The 13,405-nt window shown below is 40.3% G+C and overlaps 1 protein-coding gene across 2 annotated transcripts in view; it reads left to right on the top strand.

The window, feature by feature from the left end:
- The window catches only part of Tmem182 (transmembrane protein 182), a 68,892-nt gene that overhangs the window by 39,591 nt on the left and 15,896 nt on the right, over window positions 1–13,405 (top strand). For both annotated transcript variants that reach the window (XM_027951797.2, XM_027951796.2), the window contains one exon: window positions 10,015–10,152. In XM_027951797.2, the coding sequence (XP_027807598.2) occupies window positions 10,015–10,152 (138 nt within the window). The remainder of the gene's footprint in view (window positions 1–10,014; window positions 10,153–13,405) is intronic.

The raw sequence follows: 13,405 nt of genomic DNA, 5'->3' as shown, positions 1-13,405 counted from the left end.
CCACTAAGCCACATCCCCAACCTTTTTATTTTTTTTATTTTTGAGACAGGGTCTTACCAAGTTGTTTAAAGACTCGCTAAATTGCTTAGGGACTCGCTAAGTTGCTGAGGCTGGCTTTGAACTTGTGATTCTCTTGCCTCAGCCTGTCTAGCTGAGCTACCATGACAGGCATCCTAGTAGGTTTTAAAAGAGACTGACACTTGTGTCCAATCTTAGAGGTTCTCATTCAGAGAACTGGAATCTTGGCACAGGTGTAATGTTAAAAGCTCTGCTAGTGCAGGGGAGATGCTGATTCAACTCACCACACCTGCCCCTGAGGTGTGGGGCAGAAGACGACCTTGGAGCCAAAGAATAAGCTCTAGCTCCTCATGATTGAGCATCAAGTGGCTTCATATGTATTGTCTAGTTCCTCATCACTGGGCCTGAGCATGCTGACACCTACTACTACTGTTCCAGGTGCTCCTTGACTTACAGCGGGGTGATGACCCCATACTCTTAACCTACTGAAAGGATCCTAAGTCAAAAATGCATTTAATGCCCCTGACTTGGCCGCAGACCCTAACGCAGCAACCCAGTACGCTGCCAAGTGTCGATCATCTTCCCTCCTCATTGAGCTTGAGCTACCTTCAGATGTCACTGCCCAGCCTTGCCAGAGAGGATCAGAATGCACAGCGCTGGCCAGGAAAAGATCCAGATTTAAAGTATCATCCCCACCTAGTGTGTACTGCTTTTGCACCATTGTAAAGTCAAAAATTCATAAGTGGAACCATTATAAGTTGAGAACAATCTGAACTGCTGTCACTGAAGCCACCTCCTCAACTACCTCCAGTAAGGCAAAGTCACCCTTCCCAGGCCTCAGAGGGCTCCCTTCCCATCCTGAGCTGCTTAGGAGGAGGAATAAGTGTGGTGATGAACAGGGATGCAATTTCAAACCTGAAGGCTCTGGCCACCTGGAGACACCCAGAATTTGCTTCAAGGACTGTCCCAAGGTCATGGCCCAAGTGGAAGGTAGAGACTCTGCCCCTCCTGCTGGTGTGCTTCCTCCCTGGCATCTGGGCCAGCTGTTAGAGTAGGGAGGTGCATGAACTCCATTGGGTCTCTCAGGGTTCTTTCTGTGTTGAAAGATAAAAGAAAACATCAGTGGACCCTGGGGAAAGAGGAGCAGTTGACTTTGCTTGGCACCTCGGCAACTGCAGAGTTCAGACGCGGACATATTGTACAATCCTTCCTTCTGCTCTGGTGCAGGGCTTTCCGTATTTTTAGTCTTTCCTGACACTGCCAAGACAAGCAGTGCATGGAGAGGAGGACAGGCATGCTGGCCTGCACGACAGAAGCGTCTCGCCTAGAGCGATGGCAACATATGCTGGAGGCCCCTGTTTGCCATGGGGGCTGGGGGAGGGGCGGCGTGCTTTGTTTTGGCTTCATTTAGAGCATTTACAGCACTTCACACTCTGTGCTCCAGGATGTGTCGGAACAGAGGATTAGCTGGATGAACTAGCTTTGTGGGTGTCTGAGGCAATATAGCAAGTTTTGAAAAAATGGATAACACTTAAGTTTATCTTTAAGCTGCAAATAAAATATTTACATTTGGGTACGTACGTACAGCAAAATAGCTTATCAAAACACTACGAATTTGGAATTGTGATCACTTGGGTTGACTTCTCCCTCTGTACTCTGAATAAAAGAAGGTTGGTTGTGTAAATTATAAGTGTGAAAAATCCAGTAGAAATTGGTAAGATGTTAACTGAACCAACTGTGTAGACTATAAACGAAAATGACCAACCCGGTTTCAGTATCATTATGAAAACAGAAATAACGGGGATGGTAGCAGACCTCAAATGGATCAGCAAGCTTTCCTTTGTTCTGCAGCAGAGTCAGTCAATGGGGCACTGGCAGGGCTCATTTTCTGGGTACGAAAATGGCCCACTGGTTACAGAAGGAGTCTGCACTTTATAGGTTACAATAAGGGTGAATTAATCATTGGAGACCAAGGCAGGACTTGTTGTTTGGGGCAGTCAGGAAAGAAGTTGTAAAAACTCCAAAATTCACTGACCCTGGGAAAAGCTCAGAACACTGCTTATCTTCCTTCCTCTGGGACCCATTGTTACCCAGAGCTTCACTATTTGCTTTTATTCTTCCAGGATTCACCGACTCTGGGTAATGGTTAAAGTCCACAGCACACCTTTCAGTATCTGCCTCCCTCCTTCAGGGCCCATAGTTCCTGGAAAACAATTTACTGGGAGAGGTTTAGTGTTTGGCTAATTCCCTCCCTCCTCCAGAGCCACACATCTTTCCGTTGTTCTTAGGGGTTGTCTCGTGGAAATATCATTTTCCATAACCCTTCCTATACAGATCAAAACTCATAAAAACATCCTTTATTCTTTCTGGTTTCTTACCCTCTGTAACAGCAGTAATACCAAACCTAATTTCATCTCTACCTCATGAGCTCCCACTGGGTTTACTACAATAACTGCCTAACTAGTCTCCCTGTTCTATACCTTTTCCTAGCAAATCATTCTCTATGCAGTGATAAGAATTATATTGTAATACCAATTTGATCATTATGTCTGATTCGTGATGTTCAGTGTCTCCCCAGCATCAGTATAAGAGAGCGGCTCTTTGGAACTGCACACTTCTTCCATGGATGTTTCTGACTCTGATGAGACTGACTTTGTCTCTGGCTTTGTGAAACTCTAGGAAAACATCAAGACGTAGCACAATGTGACTTTTCTCATTGCTACTCACCTTCCGAAAAGTGTGCTTTTGGTGCAATAGTTCATCGGGTGCTGTGATATTCCCGCACCTCCGTCAGGGTGCTGGCCACAAGCTGTTAAACCTGTTTGCTTTTCCCCTGCTGGGATGGACACAGGAGGGTAAGGATTATGTCTTACTCTGGCAGCTTTTGGTGCCTTGCATGTGGGGAGCCCTCGGCATATGTTTGCTAAACTAAGTGGCTTCTGGTTGTCAGCCATGTGCCCATTTGCCAAGCGAGCCTGGCAAGGCTGCTCTTGGGGTCCCTGGTGAGACACCAGTTTGAGTTATTGGATTCATGTGAATGGCTTGGAATGGAACCCCCACTCAGGCTTCAGGCTGCTTTTGCCCATCATCTAAATTAACAAGATTGTGGTGTATTTTATTATATTCTAGTGAAAAAATAAACACTCGGGGCTTTATTTTTCTAACCCTTTACACAGAAATCAAAATAGGTGCCCATTCTGCTATTCACTTCCTGTCTGTGTCAATCTGCACACACACACACACACAGCAATAGAGGAACACACCTACTGACATAGACTAATACACACAGATGCACTCGTACTAACACATTGACACATATGCACAGATGTACAGCCACACACACACACACTCAGGCACACTCATGCACACTCCCACGAGCACATATACTAATGTGCACGCTTAATTAATAGTCCATTTGATTTCATGTTCCACACTGTCCTGTAGTTTTGTTTTTTCCCTGAAGAATTCTTAATAGTTTCTTTTTCCTACGTTTCCTACTTAGGCCTTTTTGGATTTTGACCTTTTGGATATACTCAAGATGCAAGTTCCTTTGATAACTGTTTGAATCTCAAATGTGAAGTTGCAATGCTTGATGAATAAAACAGGCATCATGAATATAGTTTTGCATTCCACGCGCACTTTTGTAGCAAGCTAGACAATCTCTAATGACTTGATGGCACTTCTCTATGAGTAAACAACAGAATACTCCTCAAATGAAAGGAGATACTAAGTATAAGGGAAATGTTATAAAATATGAAATGATATAGAGAATATGTCAATGTCCTATTTCAGTATGCTTTGGGCTGATGAATTTCATTTGACATCTACTAGGATGAAGTTACTAAGTAAATTACTGGGGAAAGTAATACCACAAGGGGAAAAGTTTAATCTGTTAGGAAAATAAAGTCTAGATGAACCATTTACGTAATATCTGAGGTGAGACTCATTACTAGCCATCTTCCTCATTTCAACCACCTCACCCCCGCCAAAGACCTCGGTTAGGTCAATTTATTTAAAATCAACCAATTTATTTAAAATCAACAGAACTTAATTTCTTTGAAAATAGTATTTGATTCTGGTCTTTCATGGATTCAGATAAAGCTTTCCTTTAATTAATCCAAATTGTAATAATATAGATTGCATGTAAATCTATTTACATTGTAAATCTTCATGTTTCAATAGAATTAATAAATATTCAATACTGTTTAAGTTAAACATTGAATTGTGTGAGATGGATTTTTAGATGTTTTCTCTAGGCACACTCCAAAACCATCAAAGACAAGGTCTAGCAGCTCTCACAGGCTCTCAGAAAAAGCCAGGAAAGAAACTCAGGTTTCTCTGAGGTCTATTTAAGATCTCAGCATCTGAAACAATAAAAAAAAAAAAACAAAACACTACCTAGACATAAACATGCTCCCCTCAAAATTGTATAAGTATACCAATAATTTTAAATGCCTACTTATATAAATAACACAATTGTTATTATGTAAAACAATATACTATTATTACATAAATATAAATAAATATTAAATTATATTAATTGTATATATACACATATATGAACTCTACACACACACATATGCACATAAAGACTACACATGGGATGCCTGGGGAATCTTCTAATACAGGTATTACGATGGAAAGCCTGTCCCCATCTTAGATCTATGAAATTAGAAGTTATCTGTGTCAACTGTATTGTTGATAACAATGTTTCATATTAGAGTTTTGATAATTAACAATAATCACAGAAAATATACTGAGGACTTACTGCATGCAGCCACTTTTCATATGTTATCTCATTTAATATTTACTGCAAACCTATGAAAAGATATTGCATTCCAGGTAAGGTCTATTCGAATCACCCCATTAGTAAGCAGAAGCACCTCCACATGGATTTGACTCCCTAGAACGTGCACTTAATTCACTTTTTGGGTAAGATGCTCTTAGCTTTACTTAGACAGTGACTAAACATGACCAAACCCCACAAGCCAATTCATGATTGGGAATGACCATTTTTAATTATGGAATCAAAGTGTGATGCATAGGAAAAGTACACAGTTATAAAAAGTTATAAAAGTATACAGTTATCTCAAGAAACAGGAAGTTCTAAGCTTTGAAATGTGCATGATGCTATCTATGCACTTTTGAATGTTAGATGCATAAGCAGAAAAATAAAGTCCATGGTGACATGCCCTTGGAGGATATTTCTGTGTGGTCAAACCTCTCCAGGTAGCCAGCAAACTGCTCCCTCTCTTTCTGTAAATCCCAATCTGTGGTTCCTTCTTTTTAAAAGAGAGTCACAATTAAAAGTCAGGGTATTTTCCTAGAGCAGATGAGAGGACAGGATCTAGCGGTTGACAGTCTGGGGAACATCTATTCATAATTATCATTTCTTTCTTGATTTCCTTCCCCATGTGTTTTCTCAATCTTATGTCTCCTCTGCTTCTCTCTGTGTACAGACTTACCCTGATTCCTCTGCTCTCTGTGTAATCTGAGCCCTTCACTTTGGCTTACTGTCTCCCTGTGGACCCAGCTACCAGGGCTTCCTCTCAGCTCAGCTTCTGAAGTTTCCAGATTTCCAGTCCTCAGAGAATCACCCTTTTCAAACTGTAGGTCAGAAGGTCTGGTTTGGAGGTCACCAGGTATTGGCTGTCTTGTGTCAGCTGTTTGCTTTCACTTATTTGTGTTTTGGGAGTTTAGGAGTAGAGTGACATGATATAAAAACATGGCCAATGATTTCTTAGGTTAGTGGACAAGGATCCCATGGGAGACGGCATAATATCTTTTGGGATCTTTCTGTATTAGTAATCTACTTTGCTAAAGTATGACTGTTATATGCACTGTAAGCCATACAAGACACTTTTTACCTCAATGGAACATAAAAAACATGTACAAGCCTTTCTAGGGGAGTAAATTCAGTTTCCTATTTTGAGCCCATTATCACCTGATTGTAGGGACAATGAAACTTGAACAAGAGCCACAATAAAAACTACCACAAAAATGTCATTCATTGGTCTCGTTTTATATAGATTATGAACAATATTTCTAATAGACCTAAAGAATGAATATAAATATCTATATTTTACAAGAAAAAGAGAGACAGAGGTTCAAGAATCTTCAGTGACTGGTCCACGGTTAAGAATGTTAAGAGTGTGGTAAACACTGCAGACACTCTGATTCCCTATGTTTTTCTACTATTTTTTATTATATTGATAATACTTTCAAATTGTAACATTAAATGTACTTTAAAGAAATAGGAGAAAAATGCCCTACTATATTCATACAGATATCAGCCATTTCTGTTTCTCTTCCCTCATTTCTTAAGTTTCAGGAGTGCTATTATGTCTTTTCCCATTAGCCTCTAGAATTTCCTTTAGCGTTTCTTACAGAACTGGTGTGATGTGATAGATTCTGTTTTCCTTCTTCACAGATGGCTTTATTTCACCTTTATTTCTCTAAGATATCACTAGATGGAGAGTTTTAGGTTGATAGGTCATCTCTTTGGGCACCTTAAAAAGTTTGTATGGTGGTACAAATGGTGGTCCATGCCTATAATCCCAGCTGCTTAGGAGGCTGAGGCGTGAGGATTGCAAGTTCAAAGCCAGCCTCAGCAACTTAGGGAGGCCTAAATAACTCAGCGACATGCTGTCTCAAAATAAAAATTTAGAATAAAGGGCTGGGGATGTTGCTCAGTGATTAAACACTCCTGGGTTCCATTCCTGATTACCCGCCCCTGCACCCCACAAATAATAAAAAAAAGTTGTACTGTCTTTTGGCCTCCATCATCTTTTTTTTTAAAAATTTTTTAAGTTGTAGATGAACCTTTATTTTATGTATTTACATGCTTTGCTGAGGATCGAACCCAGGGCCTCATGCATGCTAGGCAAGTCCTCCATCACTGAGCCACAACCCCGCCCGGCCTCCATCATCCTTGATGAGAAATTTTCAGTCATTAGGATTGCCATTCCCTGTATGTAGTGTGTCATATCTTCCCCCTCTGGCTACTTTGAAGGCTTTATCTATAGTTTTCAGTAATTTTATTTTTATGCATCAGTACTAATTTCTTTGAATTTTTCCTCTCTGGATTTTGTGTGTGTGTGTGTGTGTGTGTGTGTGTGTGTAAGTTTGACTTTCACCACTTTAGGGAAATTTTTAGACATTAATTTTATATTTTCCTACACTATTATCTCTTGCCTCCAATGACATTCAGTGTACTTTTGATATTGTCCCCCAAATCTCTGGAATTACTCTCATGTTTGTTCATTATTTTTTTTCCCTTGCTATTCTTCATATTGCTGGTGATTGTATAAGTTGCAATACAGAACTTCACAGTTACTTCTCCAGCTCTCTCCCCTGGGGGGTTTCCTTCACATCCTCTGGCTTCTAGAGTCCCCTTTTCCCAGTTTCTCTGGCCATTAGGACTGAATTCTCTTATTAGAGTTTTGGCCTTCTGTGCTGTGGTCAGTGCCTACATTTGGGCCACAGAACTACACAGCAAAAGAAAGGAGACAATCTAACAAGGCCTCCTCCACTGTCACTACAACACAGGTCCCTTCTGCTTCCCCTGCAGCAAGGGTCAGATCACCTTTCAGAACCTTTAATGATCTTTCCTCCACTGGGTGCAGATCTATATATGAAGCTGATCTGAAGGTGGAAGTACCCACGTGCCCCCACCAACCACCACCACTGGCTTGCAGGGGCCTCTTTCTCTTGACCTCTATCCACACTGATGCACTTAACTAATTTTTTTTTTTCTTTGCTATTTGCCCTTTTCACCGTTGCATGGTTCCTAATTTGGCTTGCCTTCAGGCCAAATCCAGGTGGAGAAAAATAAAGAAAAAGAGAAAAACAAAATGTGAAAACCCTGCTCAGTCAACTTGACCTTTCTGATTTCCCTTCTCAATCCACTGGCTACTATTCACTTGGAGGGTCTTCAGCTGGTTGTTGGTCATACTTATCCAGATTTAGTTGTGATCGGCAGAATCAGAATCACAAAATGAGATCCTTATTCCTTGGACTGCGTCTTCGTCGTGTTTCTCTCCCCCGAGCACGTGTTTGGCACAGAGCCCACCTTGTGATAGACAGCGCCAACCATTCTGCAAGTGAAGTGAATGAAAATGAAAAATGTGAGACTCATCACTTATCCCTTAAAGTCTGGCAAATATTTGGCCTGTAGTCTGCCACTCTCACTTCCCACGCTCAAAGCTGCCATTGATGATGCTTGTTCTTTGGTCTCCACTAGAGATCTGTTCCAGGACTGCAAGAATACCAAAAACCCATGGATACTCAAGCCCCCTATATGAAATGACATAGTATTTGTATATCCTCTGCACATCCTCCCTTATCTTTAAACCATCTCTAGATGACTTAGAATACATAATGCAATGTGCATGCTATGTAACTAGTTGTTATATATATCGTTTAGGGGTTAATGCCAAGGGAAAAATGTCTATGCATGTTCATTGCAGGCATGATTTTGTTTTTTAAATATTTTCTATCCATGGTTGGTTAAACCCTTAGATACAGAGCTCATGCATTTGGAGGGACAACTGTATTTCTTTGCTGCTCTACTCCTTGCTGAGCCTAAAAACAGCTGCAGGATACTTTTAATAGCAGAGTTGGAAGCACTGGGGAGTGAGGTAAATGCTGACCTTTTGTTCCCATCGAGGTCTAACATAACCAACAGAAACCCTCCAGCCTTCCTCTCCCATTCAGCTGTGAGGACTTCTCAAATCTCATCTGGCCATCCTCTGTTCTCCAAGGTTCCAGCTGATTGATATAGTTCTTCCTTGCAAGCAGGACTGTTGAGAAAAATAACTTTTCACTTTGCAATAAAGTTTCTATGTTTTTTAAATTATAATTTGACGAATATGTTTCACTGAGTTTTTTTTTTTTTTCTTTTACGTGAACAAGAATTCATTTTCTTCTTTTAGCCTTAGGGAAATGGTGACTTTGTTTAATAGACTGGTAATTATCCAGCTCAAAAGAGATTATTAAAATTCCTTTTCATTTGATTACTATATATCTCCAAACCTACAGTCCATTTATCAGCAGTTGCATCCATTCACTTGGCCTTGCTTGTCCTTGACTATGAGACTCTTGAGCTTCTCATTTTGACTCTTCCTAAACACAAACATTAATAGAATGTGGTATTCCTTAAGTATATCTGATATAAAATTTCAGGTTTTTTTTTTAAACAGACCTGTACAAATCTTTTTATAATTGTATTGGTCATTTTTAAAATTTTATTGTCTTAGTTATTTCCAACTGAGCTATGATATAAATAGAAATGTATTTTTGCTTAGGGGCTTGGGGTGATTATCATTAGCTTTCAGAGAATCATTTTTGTACAAAGTGCTTGGGAAGTGTTTGTGATATGAATGTCTATTCATGCCTTTGTACATTTGCTGGGAAATACCCACGTCTAACTAGCAACTGGCACTTGCTCAAGAGAGCTTGGTCTGGAATTTTAAGTGTTGCCACTTTTAAAATGGGGAATCTGGTCAGGAAAATGAGCTCCTCTTGTGTATGAGGTATGTGTGTGGTGCAAATTCTGAACATAAGTTGGGCACAGTGGCACATGCCTGTAATCCCAGCAGCTCTGGAGGCTGAGGCAAGAGAATCACAAGTTCAAAGCCAGCCTCAGCAACTTAGCAAGGCCCCAAGAAGCTTTAGTGAGACCCTGTCTCAGGAAAAAAAAAAGTGCTGAGGATGAGGCACAGTAGTAAAGTGCCCGTTGGTTCAATCTCTGGTACCAAAAAAAAAAAAAAAGAAAAGAAAAGAAAAGAAAAAGTTTGGAGCTCAAGATTTATTGAAGGTCACCATCATTGTCATCACTGAGTCCAAGGTCACCTGGTAAGAAGTCCTGTTTAAGATAATTCAGGACCATAGCCTGGGATTTCATCTAGCAGTGCTAAGAAACTTACCATGTGACAGCCTGCTGTGTCCATAATCTAAGTGTATTTTTCTTTCCTTCTTTTCTCCTGTGATGTCCAGTTTACCGTGGTTTCTGGGCAGTCTTTATGCTCCTGGGGGTGGTCACAGTGGTGACCGCCAGCTTTCTGATTATCTGCGCAGCCCCCTTCGCCAGCCACTTTCTCTATAAAGCCGGAGGAAGCTCCTACATTGCGGCAGGTATGTATAGTGAAAAGGGTGGGATTCTGGCCTTGGATTTTCTCTATATGTTTGTTATTCCATTTCTAGATATATGTCTAGATTCTGGTCTTCTAGTTATAGTAATATAATAATGTGCATGTGCAAAAATTCCCAGGTGCTAGCTGTGTGTCTGACTCTGTTTTGCACGTGTCACCACAATAACCCTCTTGACTCACTGTGTTGTCATTACATAACAAGAACACTGAGGCTCAGAGGGGAGAGGTCAGCAAGAACCTTTTTATCTCTCTTGCTCCATTGATTTTCTATCGGTAGAACAACAGAGGTACATTTTGTATGCTCTTAAACACATAGCTCCTTGATGATATTTTTGAAAGATATATCAGCATGATTTACTTATAATAGGAAAACATGTTTTTCTACATCATCACCACTGAGTTTTCTTAATTGTGGTTCACCTGCATTATCTAAACACACACTTTTCTGTGCAACACCTGCATTTATTTAAGTTGCATTCCAACAAATTTTTCTAATTTCTGCAAAGATGTTCATAATATAGATAGAAAAACATGAGATAGATGACTTTTGTGATTTTTTCATTTAATTAGGAAGTAAAACCAGACCACTCTTATGAAAATACAAGCACAAGGCTTGTATTTGTAAAGATAACAATTGTAGAAAGGTAGATGGGCTCCAATATGACTAGACCAAATTGCCCAAGACTGTGCTGTATTTTGGCATCAGGTCAGACAGAGCATTTCTATGGAGACTGTAGTGATAGGTGATGAGAATAGAACGGGGAGCTTTTCTACCTTTGTAATCATTGCTAGCACAGCTCATGAGGCTGCCATCGTAATTTAATCAATGGTCATTTAGCAAAACCCTCTATATAATATGATGCTTAATTCTGCTGAGGACATAAAACAATTATCAGATATAGATCCTCTGTAAAAAGCCAAAAGAAAAAAAGGAGTCACTCTGAGAAGAAACCTGTTTAACTGATCTTTTCTTCCATTGGCTTTACCCACCAGGGCTTGTCAGTTTTTAGTAACCCTTTTTGGTTGAGGTAGAAGTCACACACCATACAGTTGACCATTTTGAAGTATATACTTCAGTGTTTTTTTTTTTTTTAATATATTCACAGATGTGTACAAATATCACCATGCTCTGGATTCAGAACCTTTTCAGTGTGTCACAGAGAAGCCCCAGGCTTCCTTCCCCTTGCTCCCTACCTGCCCTGAGAAGTCAGCAGCCTTCTCACTATCACCCTGGGTTTGCTTACTTCACATAATTGGACTCATATACCTGTGACCTTCATGCCTGGCTTCTTTCACTTAGATATCAACATTTATAATCTCTCTGCTTTAATTCATAATTCTGTAAGACCAAACACATTATGTGTGTTCCCTAACACATTATGTGAGTTTATCTCCCCTACACCACATTTTATCCTTGACTCCAACAAAATTCTAGTTTGGGTGCATGTTTGTCTTCCTAGAAATAAAATCACTTGCCTAAAAATGTGTAAACATATTCCTTCTGATTCTTTTTTTTTTTAAAGGATTTGTTTTTTATTTCTTTGGCTGTTTGTATTTTTGGTGGTTCTGAGGATTGAGCCCAGGGTCTGGCCTGCACCAGGCAAGCCTCTGCCATTTAGCAACACCCACCCCTACTTTTCTTATCTCAGTTCCTTATCAAAGGGAATATGTAATCACAATAGTACTAACACATCATAAGTAGCAAATTTGTTTTAAACTTTTGTTTGATCCTGGTTTAATCCTGTTATTGAATTGCATACGAGTTTGCATGTGAGTATTTTGAAAAATAGTTACTTTTGGTCATTTTTTTTTTCATTTTATAATTTGTGCAAGGAAGTAGTATATCCAGAGAATTAAACTTGGCTGGGAACATTGCAGGAAGACTAAGCAAGTGCCTGCTATGTACTCACATGATCCTAAAAATGTGACCAGGGGATTTTCTTCATTCTGTAGGTCCTGTTAAATATCCTAAAGCCTTCCCTTCTTTGTGCTTCATGCAGATGACCCCTGAGAGTTTTTCAGTATCTGGGGGTTCTGGGTATCCTATTTTGAAAGCCAGACAACTAGATGATTATGATAATCCTTTCTTTAAATTTGACTTTTAATTTCCTAGATGAGACAATTCTATGTTCTTTGTGTCTGATCATTTGTTTTGCAAGAGCAGAGAGAAATATTCTGTTGCATAAGATAAAATGTTACTATTCATTGTATGATCTTGGGCAGGAAAAGTCATGTGCTTACAGATAACTAAAGATGATTGTCCACTAGCAATTTCTTCCACTAAAGAATCCTTTAAAGCACTTTTGAAGCCAATAAATCAGCCTTCAACACTTCTCCACAGAAGGATTTTTAAAATCTTATAACTGTGTATTATTAACAATCCCTGGTAATAAGGATAGGCATTCTACCCCTTCAAAATCAAAGATGAAAACTTACACACTATCCCAGGAAAAGATGAAGAAAAAGTGGAGGATTTTTCTTGTGCTAGGTTTGTCAGCCAGCCAAGTTCTTTTCTGTGCTACATTTAATACAGATCCATGCATGTAGTCATTTACTGAGCTAAATCGAATTGAATTTCCAGTGCTTTCTTTGGTTAGACTTTATATTTTCAAAATGAAGACATCTCAAAGAATGTCTAAATCTCCTTCTTTTAGGGCCTGCCTTGCCATCGCCCACCTCATCTCCTGTGCCTGCTCTGTGCCAGCCTTGTGCTCTGCAGAGCAGTTAGGAACAGGTGCGGCGCGGGCTCAGGGTGCTTGTGGCTGCTTTATCAATGCCACAAACAGGACTGGACACTCTTTATTTAGGCAGATGGCCTTAGGGAAGGGCACGGCCAGATTCCAAATGGCCATTGCTGGGTGTGTGCACATAGAAAGACTCTTTGGCATCAGTAAGATGACTGTTTTGGGGCATTCCATGCTTGGCAGATGATGCTGATATCACAGCTGTCGGATGGGAGCGGAGGGTGGGCTCCTGGTTTTCCCCTCCCGTGCTGGGCCAACAGTCTCGGGGCCAGGCTTGGGGGACAGCTTCTTCCTCAGGCAGGGCAGGCCATGTATTTCCTGGGGAGGGTCAGTTCCTCACAGAGTATACAGTCATTGTCAGGACATTGCAACCCCAAGCTTGCGTTTCAGTGACTTGTTATTCACCTCAACAAACCTGAACAACCACTGTGACCTGTTTTCATGTGGACTCTTGGAGAGTTCTGAAAGGGGTTGACCTTTGTCTTTACTTGC

This window comes from Marmota flaviventris, chromosome 14 (genome assembly GCF_047511675.1).
Source record: "Marmota flaviventris isolate mMarFla1 chromosome 14, mMarFla1.hap1, whole genome shotgun sequence".
In the NCBI taxonomy this organism is placed as follows: Eukaryota; Metazoa; Chordata; class Mammalia; order Rodentia; family Sciuridae; genus Marmota; species Marmota flaviventris.
Note: the sequence above shows the minus strand (reverse complement) of the source record. Positions and strands in the feature narration are given on the sequence as shown.